This window comes from Glycine max, chromosome 15 (assembly GCF_000004515.6).
Source record: "Glycine max cultivar Williams 82 chromosome 15, Glycine_max_v4.0, whole genome shotgun sequence".
NCBI lineage: Eukaryota > Viridiplantae > Streptophyta > Magnoliopsida > Fabales > Fabaceae > Glycine > Glycine max.
In genome coordinates, this window is record NC_038251.2 from 5,220,726 (window position 1) to 5,240,153 (window position 19,428).

Below are 19,428 nucleotides of genomic sequence, written 5' to 3' on the forward strand. Positions count from 1 at the left end.
CTCCTAAAAATGTTCACATTACTTTTTCGTTTGATTAGTGTAAACAAATTAGTAGATAAACCAAAATATAAATTATTTATATATATATATATATATATATATATATATATATATATATATATATATATATATATATATATATATATATATAAAGTACTATATTTTATATATGATGCAAAAATGGTGATGTAAAAATATCAATGTGTTAAAAAAATGCTCATTCCCACTTAAAAAAAAAAAAATAACAATTCATACAATTCTAGCATATTAAATCCAAGGTATCAAATTCATGATATCTATTTGTACTCAATTTGATGTGTGAAAAAGTTATTTGATTTAATTTAATCTTATATGATACTTAAAAAAAGTACTAACTAGTAATAACTTAACTTAGTTCTTAAAAATATTAAAATAAACAAAAAATTAAAATATTATTTATTATTAATTTGAAGTAGTAAATAAAGTATTTGTTTATAATTTAATCGGATTAAGATAAGCCTTAGTAATAGTAATGGTGTGATCTTTGTGCTGTAGAATCTCTGAGCCTGGGTTTTGTCGTTTAGCTAATGGCAACTCCGTCAAAATCAAAATCAAAATCAAAAGTGGCTTCTACCACAACTCACCATTCCATAACGCTCTCTCTGATCTTTTCTTTTGAGCGTAGAAAATCACTTCACTTTCATGAACCTCTCTATTTCTTATTTATAATATGCGAGCATTTTAACTCTTTTAATAAATAGTACATTTTAATTGGTAAATTTGTTCCTGCCAGGATGTTAAGCTAGCTGACCTTCAAAAGATGATAGTATAACAAAGCTCAATTCTTTAGCCCAACTACAAAAGATCAACATGGTTAATTCCTTAATTTAGTTAAGTACAGAGCAGAGTGTTGAAGGGTTGCTCAATTAACTAAAATTAAAGATTTCGCATGTGGACAGCGATCATGCTTAAATAAATAAAGTTCAGATCACAAAATGCTTCCACTTGATAAGTACAAAAATTATGCAAATTCAGCTAAATGATACTGAACTCATTGCTCAAGAGTTGTTGTACTCATTAGCACCACAACAAAAGATGGCAGCAATGGAATGAGCCAAGCCCAATACAACTGCAACCTTCACTTGTCCCCTCTTTGGAATTGGACGCCCAGAGAACATCCTGGGAAAGCTTTTTCCATCCTTCATCTCACCCAAATCTGCTTCTTTTCTTCTACTTCTAGACCTTCCACGTTTGCCTATTATATAGACCGCATGTTACTAAAGTGCCTCGCTTTGGGGCTATACTTCATTCAAATCCCTTCCCACTTGCTTTTTTTACTCTTTCTTTGACCATATATACATGACTTTCTATGTTCCTCACTTGTGCTGTCACGTGTGAATTCAATCAATAATAAAATTAGAAAAAATATATTTTGACAAGTTGACACCTTTAGAGAGAAGTGTAGATATGGTTTGATCCGAAGTGAGTCGTCACTCTAAAATATATGTCACTGCCAGAATGAGACACCCAACATTTCAACCGAGACAGACAACGTGAGCCAAACAGAAAATCAAATTGAAGACTGTTAGGAGTTTAATTATCTACTACACGCTACAAGCTAAAGGTAAACATTCTTCTTGCTGATTTTATTACTCATGCTGTATTTATAACATGGAATTTGATAATAAAGCTGAATTTCAATAATTATCCAGCTGCCCTGTAACTAACTTGAAAAGGGAACTATAACAGAATTGGTTATTGTCTCAAACCAATTTCCTATAACAGAATTGTAATTGCTATTATCCTAATATCTACTCAGCAAGAATATACTGTGTGATTCAGACATAATCTTGATAGTGGGCTGGTTTCTTGGTATCTCTCTTGGGACTATCCCTGGTGGGTGCTTCTTTGCTGATCTGCGTTCCATTGCTAACAACACATGATAGACAAATCCACAAAATTGGATGTGTCGTTTTCCTATCAGCATTTTTTGTCTAATAAGAAAGATGAGCAACAGTGGCAGGGGATACTGAATTGTGGCCATCTGTCTCTATTCAAATTTTTAGATGACCCAATTGACGTTAGTAGGTCGTGTCTCTAAAAAAGGAAGTAAAGTCCAAAAACATTAAGTGTGAAAATATAATTTATTATATTTTTTTAGATCTAATACAAATTATATAGTAATGTTATATTTGAGTCGATTCATTTAGCATCTAAATTGATAAATCTTAAGCATGTAGATCCAATTAAAACTGAATGATACAGACGCTTTTTGGAATTAGTCAGGGAAGCCACTACCTAAGACGATTCAAGTAGCCTTTGTAGTTGAATTGTGCTACCCAATGCCCATCTCTCTGATTCTGTCCCCGATATTATAGGGAAAAATGTTGCTGGGGCCAGTGGTGTGAAAAAAAAAAGTTTAGATTGAATCAAATTATAATGAAATTTAACTTAACTTGAATTGACTTTTTTTAGACTAATTTAAGAAAAATAAGTGCACTATTCTATAAAATTAATTCGGTTAATCCAATTATTTTTATAAATCAATTCAATTAATCAGACTGATTTTCATTTAATTTTTTTTATTAAAAAATAAATAATTTAAAAACTAATTCAAAATTAATTTGACTCTTAGAACTATTTTAAAATTGATTAAAAACTAATTTAATTTAGGTGGAGAAGTTGCACTTAATAATACATTCTCAATTGTCACATTGCATTTAGACAAGCTGCGCATATCTTGGGAGGATCAATTGTAGAAATCATTCTCACTGTTAAAGTAATTAATATTAATTAAGTTAACTGAATTTGCTTATATTAGTTACACTACGGTGGAGAGTATCGATCACGGCTTGTTTTCTACAATTGATCTTAGGTTGATTAAAGAAGATTCTTATATTTGAAAAGCGGATCCCTGATATCTATTTTCACTAATTAAGCTTCTGTGGTACTGACACACAGCTTTAACGCACACGATAAGAAACTATGAAGGAAGTAACATCGTAATATACATTTTTTTTTATTAAAAGTATCTTAAATATACTTTTTTTCATGCACAAAATTATACTAAAAAATATGATAATGCTGTATCTGAAGTAGGATTGTTTACTTTGACTAAACTCTAAGAGGTTATTGGGTAAGAGAGAAATTAATAGACGGAAAAAGAAGATGGAATTGAGTTGAGCTGTTTGGTAAGAGTAAAAAATATTATGTTATAACGGCAGCATTATTTGAGTCTACTTACCATGGTATTGCTAGTACTTTTATTAATACATATATATTTTCTGCAAAAAAAAAAAAGAAAAAAAAGAGTAAAAATAATTTTAAAAATGTTGAGATCCACTCCATTATTTGTCACTTATTTTCACTTGTATCTCTTTTCTTCTTATCTTTTTTCTGTTCTCTCCAATCAACTTTAATTTATATTTTATTTTTCACTTGTTTTTGTTCATTCTTTTATTTTCATCCCTCCTATTTGGATGATGATTGATAAAACTGATTTTGAAATAATGTGATTTGAATTTAAATATTTTTAATCTAAATATAAGTTAATAAATGTAAAAACTAATTAAAGGTGTTTTAATTTAAAATTAATTTTAGACTTAGAATCTATTCCTAAACATGAAATCAAACATGTACATAAAATTATGTTAGCTAGTATTTCAATGAAATTTTTGAATATTAAACATGAAATCAAACACACTAAAATTTTTTTTGTTAACCAAAATTTGAAGTGTACTTACAAAAGACATGAGATGAGTACTTACAAAACACACTTTGTCCTTATTTATCTTTTTACAACCTCATGGACGAACTAAAAAAGGGTAGTTACACGACAGGACAGTGAAGGCTCAAGAAGTAGACAACAAGCTTTTCTCAGCATGATATGTGTAGTAAATGTTTTATCTAAAATATGCTTTAATTTATTATTGAACTGATAAAATTCTTTCACATTCATTCGTATTTTATTCACACCGAAAAACTTCCTACCATGTAATGATAGAGAGAGAGAGAAGTGATGAATATTTAGTTGTTAACAAAAAACCGAAGGGCATTTCCTTTTTCTAACGAAACCCTTCTTCAGGAAGAAATCTCCAAAACAAAAATCTGCTTCCGTCACGCTGGTGGGTCAAGGCCCAAACAGGAAGCCCAGATATATCCTGGGCTTAGAAGAACATGGATGGTTTGGATCAAAACCAACAAGTAGCATCATCTATACATGTACAACAATCAGCTGGTAAACTCTGTTTGATTAACCATTGATTACAGCAACAAAATATCACTCTCATCAAAATTAAAGACCACGTATAATTAATAGATCAACTGGTATATACATGCGCGTCATGAAAAGGATTGGATGAGATCATACTTCCATATGCTCCACGTCATGAAAGAATTGCTTATCTGAGAAATAACAAGAGCTTTACATCATTATCATTAGAACCTGATAGTGCCAACAATATGACTATACTCTTCAAATTATTCAAGTTTTTTCAACATTAGCAGCTTAATCAGTGTTCTAATCTTTCGCTTCTGGTGGCTGATTTGTGTTTTCTTTCTTTCACACTCTCGCACGCTCATGCGACTGTGTTAAAAGTCCGTTTGTATTTGCGGCAAGACGGAACTGAAAATCTTTCTTCCATCCAACAACATTAAAAAAAAAAATGTATTAATAGATCTCAGCCGTTGGATTTGTAAGGAAAAATCTGTCACGTTTTAATAGGAGAAATCCAAACTGGTCCTTAATCAAGTTACTGTGTTGATTCGCGAATCGTCCAAGAAAAACAGTTTTGAGTTTCAAATCACAAACATCAACCGCACAGTGACTATGTACCAATTTGGTGCATCAGTCATTGAAAAGAAAAAAGTAATATCACCGGCCAAACTATTGAACTTGGATACTTTTACATCTTAACTTATATTTTTGCTCAGGGTCGGTAGGATAGGTCTTGAGATTTTTTTTGTTCTAGACGATCTTAATTAATTATGCATCGTAATCATTTAAAAATTAATTTTTGTATTTTTTGTGTACAATTATTAATAATCTGTTCATAATTAAGATTATTTAAAATATCATTTTTGTTCAATATTGTGCATAATTTACCAATTCATTTTCTCAAAATTGGTTTTTGTCCAGAAATTGAAATATTTTAGTAGACTAATTACTGACCATTGTTTCCCTGAAACAAATTGTAGGTAATTATTTTGTTTTTATAGTATTTTTTATTTAATTTAAATTTTATAAATTTTTATTATAATATTTATATAAAGTATAGACTAAAAAAATTGGTCTCCCTTTAAAAATGAGACCCTGGACAGTAGTCCTCTATCGCTCTCAGGACCAGCACTGATTTTGCTCCTCCTTCAATGGTGATTGTTGTCACTAATTAGCCTCCTTTATTGACCCAAGTGACTAAATTCATTGGTTACATTTCCGAATGCGGCAAGAGAGTGACCGATTAGATCCAATTATGATTATGGTTATGTGTAATGTCTTTATGAGCTCATTATGACTCATTTGTTACACTTCTGTTCCTTCTTCATTAAAGAGGGTAAAGAGTTTTAATCCAGAGATGAAGTACCCAAATCCTTTACCATTAAATCATCACAAGGCAAGATTTTATGTGTAGGTGTGCACTCAATCATAATTTACTCTATTTGTGTTCACCGAAAAACAATTCACTTTATCAATTACAAGACAATTTTTTTTTTCTTTTACAACAAAACATTTCTTAAAAAAAAAACTAAAACAGTCTTCCTACTTTGCATGGTTGGTAAAGTAAAAAAAAAAAAAAAAAACCAATTTTAAGACAAATAAGAAGGCAGAATGCAAACAAGTTTTATCACGTTCACGATAGGTTGAGGATAACATATTTTCATAGGTGCCTGGGTGATAATGTACTAGTATTAGTCAAATAGAGTTGAACATTTTGAAAAAGATTAATAGTTGGATTGGACCATGAAATCACCAAATAGGTTTTGCGGTTTTAGAGGACTCCATTAACACTTAGTTGAATGATAAAGTATAATTGTCACAATATTTTTGTTGTTACATAATCGGCGCAATATGCAGCAGACAACTAAAAAAATACTTTTTCTCCGTACTGCCGCGATGCAATTCTGTTTTATTTATTATTTATTTGATGAGAGGGGTGTTTTCTAACATTTCCTTGTCATTGTTGGAATAAATTATTTTTAGGACGATGAAGACCTCAACTCAAATCTATCTTTACCTTTTACCTAATAAACAACAAAAGATTCTATCGAATATTAAAAAAGAGCATTTTAAAATTTAAATTCGATACCAATCATCCAATCCAAACAAATCCACTTTAACTTGATACCCATTTTTTATTTTTTAAAGCAGCCCTAATAATAATAATAATAATAATAATAATACAGTGAAATCTGAACTCTCCCTGGTCGTTACAAATAGGGTTGATCATTCATTATCATCATTGCTGTCAAATAGTACCAATTAATATCCCATTCGGTTTTTGCTTCTCTCACTTTCAACATTATAAAAAGAAAATTCACTATCCAACATTGATAAGAGAGAGAGAGAGAGCGAGATTTTTTTGTACACTTGACATGTCTTCATATTTTCCAAGCTTTGCTACAAAAATCCCACGTATGGGAAAGGGATACGATGATGTGTTGTTCACAGTGACCAACCAATTAGTAAAATCAGGTTCATGGTCCAACAACTATAAAGTGCCCTGCAACCTCTCAAAGCAGCACATTGGTTTTGTATCGAAATTCGACCAAATTTGTTCTTCTCCTGTGATGGAGGACGAGCATAAAAAGTTGGATTCTTTGCCTGAAATTGAATTATCAGAGTCAGAGGAATATTCCAAGGAATTGGAGGTGGCTGTTAGAGCAGTGCAAATGGCGTGTTCCCTCTGCCAGAGAGTGCAGGACACTTTGATTTCCAACGCTGGGACAAATCATCGTCAGGTTCAGTCCAAGGACGACAATTCTCCGGTTACAGTTGCAGGTGAATGTTGTTTTCTGAACTTGGTAGTTTGCTAAAGCTTTTGGTTCTCATAATTCTCTGTTTTTGCTCTGAATTCTTTGTTGGTGGGGGCTAGTTTTTTAATTAAGTATGCTTGTTTTTCCCAAAACAATGTTTTTGAAGCAAATGGGTTTAACCCAATTTGCCAAGTGGATTTGTGCATTGGATACTATGCTATCTTGCACCAACTTTGAGGTAATAATGATTTTTTTAACAATTGATATTTGAAGTTAGTTTACAAATTAAGAAGCGTTTAATAGGTGTAGAATATTAATTTATTTAGTAAAAAATGATTTTTTATTTAATATAAGATGTGAATGTGATTTGTTGTTTGTTGAAATGTATTTTGAGTAAGTTGTATGTGCAATATTCCTTGTAATGGTCGTATACATGGGAAAAATAATTAATGAAATTTGAGATTTGATAAACATCAATACTTTTGAAATAAAAAAAGCTGAAACAGAAAGTGGAATCATTGGCAGGAGTCAAGGATACTGAACTTTAGTCAAAATATGTGTTTGAAAGATAGTTTATGTGTGTTAAATAACTAAATTAGCGAGGAGACTTCACATTATGGCCTTTGCGGCTTTGCCTGAGTTGTATTCATATCCAATCAAATTATGACAAGTGGCTTGTTCTTTGGTTCTTAAAGACCAAAAAGGGTGGAATGCAAACCCTGTCTCTGTTGTCTGATACACGAGGACATAACCAAATCAATACTTATTTCCTAAACTGGTTTTAAGTCAAGACAAAGTCATTGGTATGGAAAGTGACATTTGAATTTGGAGGCTTCATGGATTTTCAAAGGTTCACGTTTCTAATACAGGGAAATAATATGGTTGGTGAAACAAAGTGTATTTCAAACTATTTTGTTATACAGTACTATAAACTATAAATTACTGCTAAAAAAAGGGTATAAAAGTGGAAAGAACCTCAGTGGTACTCTTTATCTTATAAAGTGGTTTTCAATAAGGTAGAGACAAGGGGAATGGAATAGTGTAACAAGAACTAAAGTCCATATATTGGTGCTACCAGCTGGTTGATCTGCCATATTGGATGTGGCTTCCTGGTAGAATAGCATATGCTTCACTTTTGGTTTATATTCTGCTATATTTAAATGCTGACTTCAATGGCTCATCTTGCTCTACAAGCAAACCACTTTTGACTTAACTGAATTGTTTACCCTGATACGCGTAAATATATTATTTTTCCTCAGTTTTAGTTGAATCAATTCAGATTCAAGGATATATGATTTTACTTATGTTGCAAACTGATCTCTTGTCCTCCAAGAAAAATAGAAGGATATCTAAACTTACTTTTCCTTTTGTTTACAAAATAAGAAATTCTATTAGAACAAAAGAATGAATATAAAGGAAGAGGATAAATATCATATTTAAAATAGTCCAAAGAAAAAAACATTGGAGGAGGAAAAAAATGTTTTTCAAGTTTTTAACAGAAAAAACCTATATAATCCCTTCAGATGTCTATCAAGAAGATTCTTAGAAAGACCATATACTAGGTGGAGGCTATAGGTCCTTGTTCTAATAAACACCTTGCTTGATTACTTTTTCAAGTGTAACTGTATCTAGGACTTTGGAAGCAGAGCATTCTGCTTTAGAAAGAATAGAAGTTTTCCAAAAGACTGGTGATATTGTTCTCTATTGAAAAAAAAAATGTTTTTCAATTGACTGGTTAGATTAGACCTTTCTCGGTGTCATTTTCGCTTTCAACTTCAGATTCTGCTATTGGCATTGATTTGAATTAGGCGTAAACTAAATTGGAAATATATTTCATTAATCATGAATTCATGATTTTCATTGTGAAGTTGATCACATACCATATTCTCTTTGTAAAGTTCCAATGTATGAATAATCATAGGTTACAATGACTTAACTAAAGATCTATATTCTATAATCAAATTTATGCTGCGTCTCTCAATATATTTCCTTGTAAATTGTCATGTGATGATTGAAGCTTGTCTGGTTATGGTTGTGTTTTGCAGATAAAACTTTCTGAGCTTGATTGATACATTCATACTCACAACAAGTTTCATTTACCCTTCATTTTGCTATTTAAACAGATTGGAGTGTTCAAGCAATTGTCAGCTGGATGTTGTCAGAATGTTTAGGGAGTCAAAATGTCTCAATTGTTGCTGAAGAAGATGTTCAAACTCTTTCCAAGGCTAATGCATCCGAACTGTTAGAAGCTGTGGTTGAAACTGTGAATCAATGTCTAGCCGAAGCACCTCGATTTGGAGTTCAGGAGCCAAAATCAGCTCTCAGAACTTCAGATGTTCTTGAAATCATTAGTCGCTGTAACTCAACTGGGGGTCCCACTGGAAGATTTTGGGTGCTGGATCCTGTTGATGGCACATTAGGATTTGTACGAGGAGATCAATATGCTGTAGCTCTAGCACTCATAGAGGATGGAGAAGTGAAACTTGGCGTTCTTGGATGTCCTAACTACCCAATGAGGAAAGAATGGTTAAGTTATCATCACCGCTATCATAGGATTATATCCAAGTTGACTCCTCCAACTTCTGAAACTTGGAACAAAGGTTGTGTGCTATATGCTAAAAAGGGTAGTGGGAAGGCTTGGATGCAACCACTGCTCCATGTCAATAAGATGTTTGTGTGGCCAAACCATGCAAAACAAGTTTCTGTCTCTTCCATTGACAATCCTGCACTTGCCACTTTCTGTGAACCAGTTGAGAAGGCCAATTCAAGCCATTCTTTTACAGCAGGACTGGCTCACAGTGTTGGTCTCAGGTGCATTTATTTTTTCATTCAATCTCAGTATCAATTACCCTCTTCCTCTCCTATTTACTCTCTTGATTTTTACCTGTGAGGTTGTCAACCTATAAACATATTAGCATGGCACTAATCCTATCTTTTGTTATTTTTCAAGTATCCTTGTTAAACCAGTACTAGATGCACATTAAAATTTAAAATTCTTGAGTAAGGTCCAATCATTAATTTAGTACCTGAGATAAAGAGGCTGATTAAATATGATATGGAAAGCAGAATTTTTGTAATGTGCAGTTTGCATATTCCTTACTCAAAGAACTAGTTACATTCCCATTTATTTCTATGAAAATGATGAAAAATTAAACATATCTTTAGTTTAGGGAAAAAAACACAAATGCAACATAATTTATTAGCTTAGTTTTAGCTTTATAAGATATCTTTTTTTCATCACGTGTGCAGGAAACAACCATTGAGGGTATACAGCATGGTGAAATATGCAGCAATAGCTCGTGGGGATGCTGAGGTTTTCATGAAGTTTGCAAGGGCTGGTTACAAGGAGAAAATATGGGATCATGCTGCAGGTGTTATCATCATTCAGGAAGCTGGTGGGATGGTAACAGATGCTGGAGGACTTCCCCTAGACTTCTCAAAAGGCTTATATTTAGAAGGCCTTGATCGTGGCATAGTTGCTTGTTCTGGAGCCACACTACATGCAAAGATCATTGATGCGGTTGATGCCAGCTGGGGCTCTTCTAGCCTTTGAGTCTGCTTCTATTGACTTACATGTGTACACGGCAAATAATGTCAATAATGATTCATCTTTTATTTTCTGTTTTACATAATATCTTATAAATCCCCCTGCCTTACCATCAGTTATTTTTTATGTAATGCTAACAATATATAAGTTTGTTAGCCTGCAATTCTATTATTTGCCAGTATAATAACACGTAATTGTCATAATTTCTTAGCATACTGAATGCCATTTACTGAAAATGATTCTTCTTTAGAGGGATTCATGGACTTGTATACTGTTGCAACTCTATACAATTGTTCACCTTCTGTGTCGTACAATTGTTCTTTTTTTTTTACTTATTTTGTCCCAAACATTTCACATATATACAAATCAGAAAGAAAATAATAAATTTAGGAGATGTATTTTCATGGTGTGTATCATATGGTCACGTGCAAGACTGCAAATGCACATGAACACATTAAAGTGGTCGTACTTGGTGAATCAATTCATTTTGAATACGTATATTTGGAACTGCCGGTTTGACAACTATATAAAAGGAATTCGCCGATTGATAGTGCTAAATTAATTGAACAACGCATTCGGCTGCATTCGGATACAATTTATATAATTTTTTATCATTGAATTACTGTTAATTTCATTCTGTTTTCCATACGTTCACGGTCTAGTACTTCTTCATATTTCATATTAAAAGTGAATTGAGGTGTTTGTAGAATTAATTTTGAATTAACATGGTTCTATAGAATTGATTGTAAGTAAACATAAGTTTGTAGTATATAATATGATTATTGTTTGGAAATTTGCTACCAAAACTGATTTTGTGGGCAATTACTAAAATGACTTGAGTTCAAGAGTACACATTGAACAAATAGCATGACTAATAATACAACTCAAGTTAGTGTTGATTCAAAAGCTATTTCTAAGAGCTTCAAATTCAATGAAAAGTCTAAAACTTAGAATCATGTTTTTAAAACAATGTTAAATTAAATATCATAACTAATAAAAAATAATGTTTAACCCATCCTAAGTTCAAGATAAGACATGATCCAAAGTCCAAACACACCTTATATAGATATGCTCACTGTATTAATTCATTGGCAGTGATGACAGGTGTAGGCTGCAGAGGAAACGCGTATTGGTCACATTGAGATGTTTGTTAGATGAACACGTGTAGTTGATGAGGCTGCAAGTGCAACACAGTTGGTTTCACAAGTCAGAAACTTCATTTATTGCATTCAATTTGATTTTTTGGTACCAGAATTTTGACTTGTTTAGAGCTTACCTGAGAATAGGAGGGCAACCTGGTACTAAGTAGCCCCCGTCTTAATCAGTAAAATACACTTTGACAAATGAGCGTAATGTTGCTAGAATTGAACTGTGCAAAAATATAATATCGAGTTTAATTCTTTTAACAAGTGTAATTATAAAATGAAACAATTTTTCTTTCCTTTTGAATTTTAAGTTAAACAAATGGATAGAGAGAGGGAGAAAGTATATCCAAACTTGAAAGTCGTAAAAATAATCTTTGTGATAGGCCCGACCTTGTTGAATATGGCTCCCCAAAGTCTTCAACTTGTTCAGTGGGGGGTGATATGGCAAGTTTATTTCAACAATCACACCGTACATTGTGGCTAGTGTTTCGTTCCATCATGGATGCACCTATATATGTAGGGATGATACAATCAGTGAATTCCTGATAGAAACCTTTTTTTTTATATATATATTCTCTTCTTTCTTTGTGTCTTTTCCAAGAGACTGATTCTAGGAAAATCGAATGTTTTAACTTTCTAGTTCATAATTAATTGTTTTTAAATATGGAGATAACTAGCACGTAACAAACTATAGAACTTTTGTTGGCATTATAATATCACCTAGTAATTTCATTGAACAGAAAAATCAGAAGACGGAAATTTAGTTTTCTACAAAATGGATTGAGGGATGGTACAAGTATTTGAATTTATGTTATTATCTAGCTGAGCAGTTCTGCAAAAGTTTGACACGATTTGTTTGATACGTAAGATTCATTCTTTATATTTAGACATAATTAGAAAGTTATTACATATAATTAGAAATTATAACTATTTAATTAAAAAATGAACACTTAAAATTTAACCCTACCTGGTAATTAAATTTCACTTTAAAGTTATACCATTTGATTGATCTATAAGATTCACTTTAGAGGAAATAACTCCATTTGTATATAAATCATGGGTTATTTCCTCTAAAGTGAGAGATTAACTTTAAAACAAAGTGAGCAATTATAACTATTTAATTAAAAAATTAACAGTTAAAATTTTAAATTATTAAAATATATAAGTTAATCATCTTTCAAATTATTATTTTTACTTTCAAAGTGAACTCGAGGAGTAAAATGCTGATTTTTACTACTTTGAGTTATTAATGACGCTTATAAAGTAGTATATAGATCCCAACTAGTACTAGTCCTATCACTGCATGTCTGCTAAAGGATCGACCAAAAATGATCATACTTTCAAGTTTCAATTATCAAATTCAAGAAATAACCTTGTACTTCGGCAACGAGAATGAAAGAAAAATGTGCATAGTTATGTTATGCTCATGAACGACCATGCTGCTCACATACTTATGTGTCTGGTCACTGGGGACACGCCGAAGCATTATGAGAAACAAATGTCAAGTGTTTTTCTTTATTTTTTGGCTAAGTATTTGTTTACATCTGTGCCTAATATTGGTCAATAAAGTAGTAGTTTATGGAATTCAATTAACTTATATTTGGTGAGTTGCATTTTTAGTTGAAAAAATTATAATAAAAAACAGCTCGTAGCACAAATCCTTGATAAAATCAGGTAATTATGTCAATTAAAATTGTATTATTTTCAGCGTTTTAAAACTCACTTATGAATTTAATATTGAAATGGTGAGGAGAATGTATAATAGGAAAAAAAAATAACTCGACATTTTTTGTTATCTGAAATAAAAAGTCCTAATAGATTTTTTTCCGTTTTAACACTATAGCCAATTGTGTTTGTTTATATAAATTGTGCAATTTGTTCAGTATATAAGCTGCTTATTAAGTTTATTTAATTTCATAAAAAAATAAACAATTTACTGCTTGTTTGGACGTGGGTCTAAATATTACTTCAAAAAATTGTATTCAATATAATTTTGACATAAAAATTTCACCTGTTACACATGTTTTGACTACTCGGATGCACATCCAGACGTGCACTTATTTCATCTAAGATATTCTAGTATTTTAACATCTTATTGAAAAACATTAAACTACTAATATAATTTGAATCGGTTAAGATCCTTATTAAATTTTGACACTACTGCATTCTTTGAAATAGGACAATCTATGCATATAGTAAAACTTGAAAAATAAAATAAACTTGATAAGACTTTTTTTTTCTAAGAAAAATTACACAAAATATAAAGATGATAATTTTCTTTATAACTCTATATGAACATATTAATTTTCTCGTATAATTCAATTTTCTCTAGAATATGTTGCATCCTTTAGAAAAGGACAGCAATATATGAAAGTTCGAAGGTAAGCGGAAAATCGATCTATCTACGACATAGGATGCAAAAGTTCTTGTCATTTCATTGCGATTGGTTAGTAGATTTCAAACCATGCATGCACAGCTTTAATTAAAACGGGTTGTTGCGAGATAATTGTTGTATGCTGAACATTAATTAAAATAACGGTGACTAGAATGGCGGTAACATTAATATAATTTTGTTATAAAAAAGTTATACTCACTTCATTATTATTCACTTTAGACAAGTGATATGTTAGTTTTATAAATAACACATGGAAGTGTGTATATAAAATTAATTTAGAGTAAATTAAATTTATTTTATAAATTATATTTTAAATTTAATTTAATATAATTTTATTTTTTATTTGTTCAATTTTTCGATTAGATTTTTATAATTTACATGAAGACCCTACTTTTAGTAACAAGTATTTGCATCATAGCCTCAGTTTCACTTGTACGTGCCACTGTTCCAGGTCAGAAAAAAAAAATCCATTGACACACTATATAAACGTACACGTTTTATTTATGTGTTATTATGTTAAATTTGTTGTTAGAAAAATATGTCAGGTGTCTTGTAAAAGTTACTTTGATTCAAACCTAGATTTTCTTCTGTGCCTATATTATTTTAATTTGAGTTTTATATTAAGGCTATGAAATCAAAATTTGTACGAAAAATAAGATAGATCAGAAAGGGTAATAATTAATATAAAGGAGAAATAACATTGAAGAATTAATTCTTCCATAGTCTTATAATTTTTTTTCCCATATTGGACAGAAGCAGGTGAGACTCGTGAGACGGTGAGAGACCCTCCAAAGTTGACAAACTTAATGTATAGATTTTTTTGGTGGATGAATTTAATGTATAGATGTAACCTTATAAAACGGCATGATGATAAACTTAAAATATAGTACTACTATATGCTTAGTGGATGTCCAAATATTTCTTTTGGAGAGGGGACGCGATGGGTCATAAATAAATGAGTGTCTTAAAAATATTAATTGAAATGTATTAATCAGTAAAGTTCATAAATATCTCTCATGTTGAATTTGTATGAGATTTTGTTACGTGAAAATATATTTTTTGTTAATAAAACTTGATAAATCGTAATTAAAAATTTATGAAACATTATAAAAAATATATCAATATATAATGTACATCATATTAGTAAGTATTGTGTTTTCTATAGGTATTTCTGTAAATAGGTAAAAAAAATTAAAGTAACATTTGGAAATTTTAATTTAATTTGTAAAAAGTAGTTTAATAAAAAATATATTGAAGTAGAAAGAGTAAAAAAATATATAATTCTTATTTTTAAAAATTGATATGATCATATTTTATTTTAATGATGATATAATCATAATTTTAAAAAATGCATAGTTTTAATCTTATTTTTACCAATATTTTAAGGAGCAAGACTTTTAATTATTAATTTGTAGTCAACAAGTAAATAAAATTTCCTTAACTAAAGTAAGATAAAGTCCCAGATCAGGAGATGAATTTCTTTAATAGCTAATTTAATTTTCATTTAAGAGACTGACACTCATTAAATAAAAAGACAGATACATAATATATACAAGTTTATTCAAAATTATCAATCATCGTAAATCATGTTTATTGGAAGTAGACTAGGAAAATTAATACCAATTTAGCATTTGTTTACAATTTGATTTGAGTTATGGAAGAAAATTGATAAAAGAAAATAAGTGTTTTTTATCTTTAATTTTTTTTGTTTTTTATTTTTTTTAGATCAGTTTATTAAAAAAAATCCAGTCTATCAGTTTAATAACTTAAAAAATACTTTAGATAAATTTATGAACATTCTTAATTTCATGAGAGTTAGAGTATAACGTAATTAAATAATTATCAAATGGAAGATGCTGGATAGTGCGAATTTGTACATTACGAATATATATATATATATATATATATATATATATATATATATATATATATATATATATATATATATATATATATATGGCAATCCATTGTGAATATTGACAATTATCTAACTTTTTACTATTTTTAATTTAATATTTATCCAGTAATATTATAACAAGTGAATTTTGTATTCAGTGAAGCTTCATACCAAATAGCATTACTGATATCTAATATATATGGGTGGATATAAACGGGAGTAAGAACTGAGATTGGGGAAATGAGATACGAACATGGGAAGTCGAGTTTTGATGGGATTATCTAGGACTGCAATGGATAGTGGAATTTCTGTATAATGTTGTAAATGAGCTAGTAGTTGTACATGTCGGAAGGATCAAATGCCTAACATAGTCTCCATGTGTCATCCCATCCCATTATCCACTAAATGGACCACTTGCCAGTGTTAGTATCTCAAGAAACTTCAAATACAGTTTAATTTGTTCAGCCTTCAAAGGAAGAAACCGATTTGGAAAAAGCTTCAACCCAATCAACAACTTTTGCACATGAACCTGAACTGGTACTTTCGTTGTGAAGTAATTAACGTATACTTAACTTCCCTTGTCCAGGTTAATTGAAAATCAACTAGAGACATGTGTATCTAACTATCTATCATAGTTTTGCTAAAAATTACCTTTTCTTTAACTTCTGGGTTAGCCAATACCGTGTAAAGGAGTTACACATACCATAAAATTCTTCAAAAGTTCTACAAACGAATCATACATAAAATTGACTTATAAGGAAATTGAACTTTTTTAGTTGTACAGTTGCTAAAGGTTAAAACAGTGTAACTTGAAAAATTTATAAGGAATTTTATTTAATTCATGCATCGGAATATGATTTTGAATAAAATTTAGGTGTGGTGTTGTAGATGCTTATAGTATCAATTTTGGGTCATTATGGCATTGTAGCTGAATGTCTACCAATTTATTGATTACTAATTTTTATTAAAAAATATAGTTGGTCGTTTTTAGTAATATATTTTCTTTTAATTATATTTTTTATTTATAAAATTTGAGCTCAAAATCTTATTTAAGAGATTAGAATTCAATTCCACCCAAACTAACAACATGCACATTGATTATTTATAGTACTATTTTTAAGTTAAATATGAGTTTCACTTGGATTCAAATTACTAAAATGAAACTGTAATTTTGATTAAAAAAAGTTCTCAAATACACATGCAATATATTGCATTTAAGTTTAGGTGTTTGATTTTATGACAAGATACTCGATGCATTAATATGATGAAGACATGGCGTGTATTGACTTCTTACTTTCATATGCTAGCTAGTGAAATTAGCATTACATAATAGTAGTAATAATAAAGGTTAGAATTGTGCTTTAAACTCGATCCAAACGGCAGAAAGAGAGTGGGAAGTAAATATAATAAATGCAGCCAACCACTAGAAGATCATAAATCACCCCATCGGTCCTCCACACCCTCCCAATAAATGCTTTTTCCCTTCCACTAACACATTTAAATATTCCTCCCCAACTATCTCCCCTTTCTCAACTCTCATCATATTTCACACATAAGCTACAAACTAGACTTCTTCAAACAAAAATCTGAAATTTGAGCTCAAACACAAAAAAAACAAAAATGAAACCTACGATCACCATTTTGTTCTCTCTACTACTTTTCATAGCTTCACCCTCCTTGGCAACCCGACCCGCATCCAACCCTGATCAAGTCATGCACTCCAAGGACAACAAAAACAACAACAACCAAGGTGATGGTGGTGGGTTCTTTGGCCCCGGAGGAAGGTTCAGCATACCCGGTTTTGGAAACGGGTTTGGAAATGGCATCATAGGAGGAGGATACGGATCCGGGTATGGAGGTCCGAATGGTGGCTCCTCTAAAGGTGGTATCATACGACCAACCGTTCTGTGCAAAGACAAAGGCCCTTGTTTCCAAAAGAAGGTTACTTGTCCTGCCAAGTGCTTCTCCTCATTCAGCCGCTCCGGCAAGGGCTACGGCGCCGGTGGCGGTGGCGGTGGCTGCACCGTTGATTGCAAAAAGAAGTGCATCGCTTATTGCTAAGCCATAATATGGTAACACTTGTTATCACTACTTGTACTAGTATTATTTGTTATGTATGCGATTAAACTTATATTATATGGTCATCTTTGGTTACCCTTTTAGATAAATAAATGAAAAGTAGATACATCTCTACGTAGGTGGGTTTCTTTTTGGTGTTTTGGGTGTTGTTTTTGACTGGTATGTGTTGTTATATCTATGGGTGGAAAAAAAATTATGAGATATAAATTAAGATAGTGTTAAGTATGGACTGTAATTTTGGTTACTATATAATATAAAGATAGTATATTATTAATTGCTTGCTGTTCCATTTTAATTAATGATGTGGATTTGCTCTTCAACTTTGGTCATTTTCGTTTCAATGCATTGTGTAGCCTACACTGGAGATGCAGTTTTGACATGAAATTCTCGTATTATTGGATGCGGATGGTAAGAGACAAAGATTAGGTCGTCGATGTGATATGAACCTTCAGCCACAAACTCCAGATCTCATTCCTCACCCAACAATAAATACAAAAACGTTCTATTAATGGATGTCTTTATAAAAAATACAAGCCTTTCAGTATGTTTAAAATTTGGAAAGTGTTTAATAGTACATTTATTTCAATAATTAAGATAATTTAATGAAAAACACAAGCACTTAAATCAACTAGCCTTAAGTTTGTGGAATATTAGCTTAACGAGTTCAAGCCATCTATATATAGTAGCATCAAAACTTAGAGAAAAATATTGTCCATATTTATTTTATGGATTCGAATAAGATTGTTTTCAGTAAAAGATCATTTGATCTTTATAAAAAAAAAGAATAAATTTGTGTTTTTCTCAAATTACACCAAATATTCTTCTTCTTTTTAACATTTCTTTTATCCCATTTTTTGTTAACGTCAATTGAAATATGTGAGCAGATGAAATTATAACATCTTTGTTATACTCGCATCTCAGTGTTTTTTTCAAATTGTACTCAATATCCTTCCACTTTTTTATATTACTTTTACCACCATTTTATTAACGTCAATTGAAATATGTGAATAGACGAACAATTTAATTAATCAAAACGCACAACGAAGATCCTATGAATACGATTTTGCACTTCTAGACAAATATAATTTGTTTCTTTATTCTAAGCGGTTATTCTATTCTTGGTAATCAAGAACTTGTTCTTATTAACTCTTTGGTTCGAGAATTTATATATAATTTAAGTGACACAATAAAAGCTTTTTCTATTCTTCTATTAACTGATTTATGTATAGGATTCCATTCAATCCATGGTTGGGAACTAGTGATTGGTTTCGTCTATAAAGATTTTGGATTTGCTCAAAATGATCAAATTATATCTGGTCTTGTTTTCATTTTTCCAGTCATTTTAGATACAATTTTAAAATATTTGATTTTTCGTTATTTAAATCGCGTATCTCCATCACTTGTAGTGATTTAT

At 30.7% G+C, this 19,428-nt stretch overlaps 2 protein-coding genes across 3 annotated transcripts; both read left to right on the forward strand.

The window, feature by feature from the left end:
* Positions 1–6,464: 6,464 nt before the first annotated feature.
* On the forward strand, positions 6,465–10,708 carry LOC100776247 (PAP-specific phosphatase HAL2-like). Its single transcript, XM_003545808.5, has 3 exons — positions 6,465–6,976; positions 9,075–9,762; positions 10,201–10,708. The coding sequence occupies exons 1-3, from the start codon at positions 6,571–6,573 to the stop codon at positions 10,502–10,504; spliced, it is 1,398 nt and encodes a 465-aa protein (XP_003545856.1). The 5' UTR covers positions 6,465–6,570; the 3' UTR covers positions 10,505–10,708.
* A 6,698-nt stretch (positions 10,709–17,406) lies between these two features.
* LOC100776783 (uncharacterized) lies at positions 17,407–19,173 on the forward strand. Of its 2 annotated transcripts, XM_014767337.3 has the most exons (2): positions 17,407–18,007; positions 18,368–19,173. In XM_014767337.3, the coding sequence occupies exon 1, from the start codon at positions 17,556–17,558 to the stop codon at positions 17,994–17,996; it is 441 nt and encodes a 146-aa protein (XP_014622823.1). In that variant the 5' UTR covers positions 17,407–17,555; the 3' UTR covers positions 17,997–18,007; positions 18,368–19,173. The 2 variants fall into 2 exon arrangements, with proteins under 2 accessions (XP_014622823.1, NP_001240061.1); NM_001253132.2 differs by lacking the exon at positions 18,368–19,173 and having other exon boundaries at positions 17,467–18,285.
* The last annotated feature ends 255 nt before the right edge of the window (positions 19,174–19,428 follow it).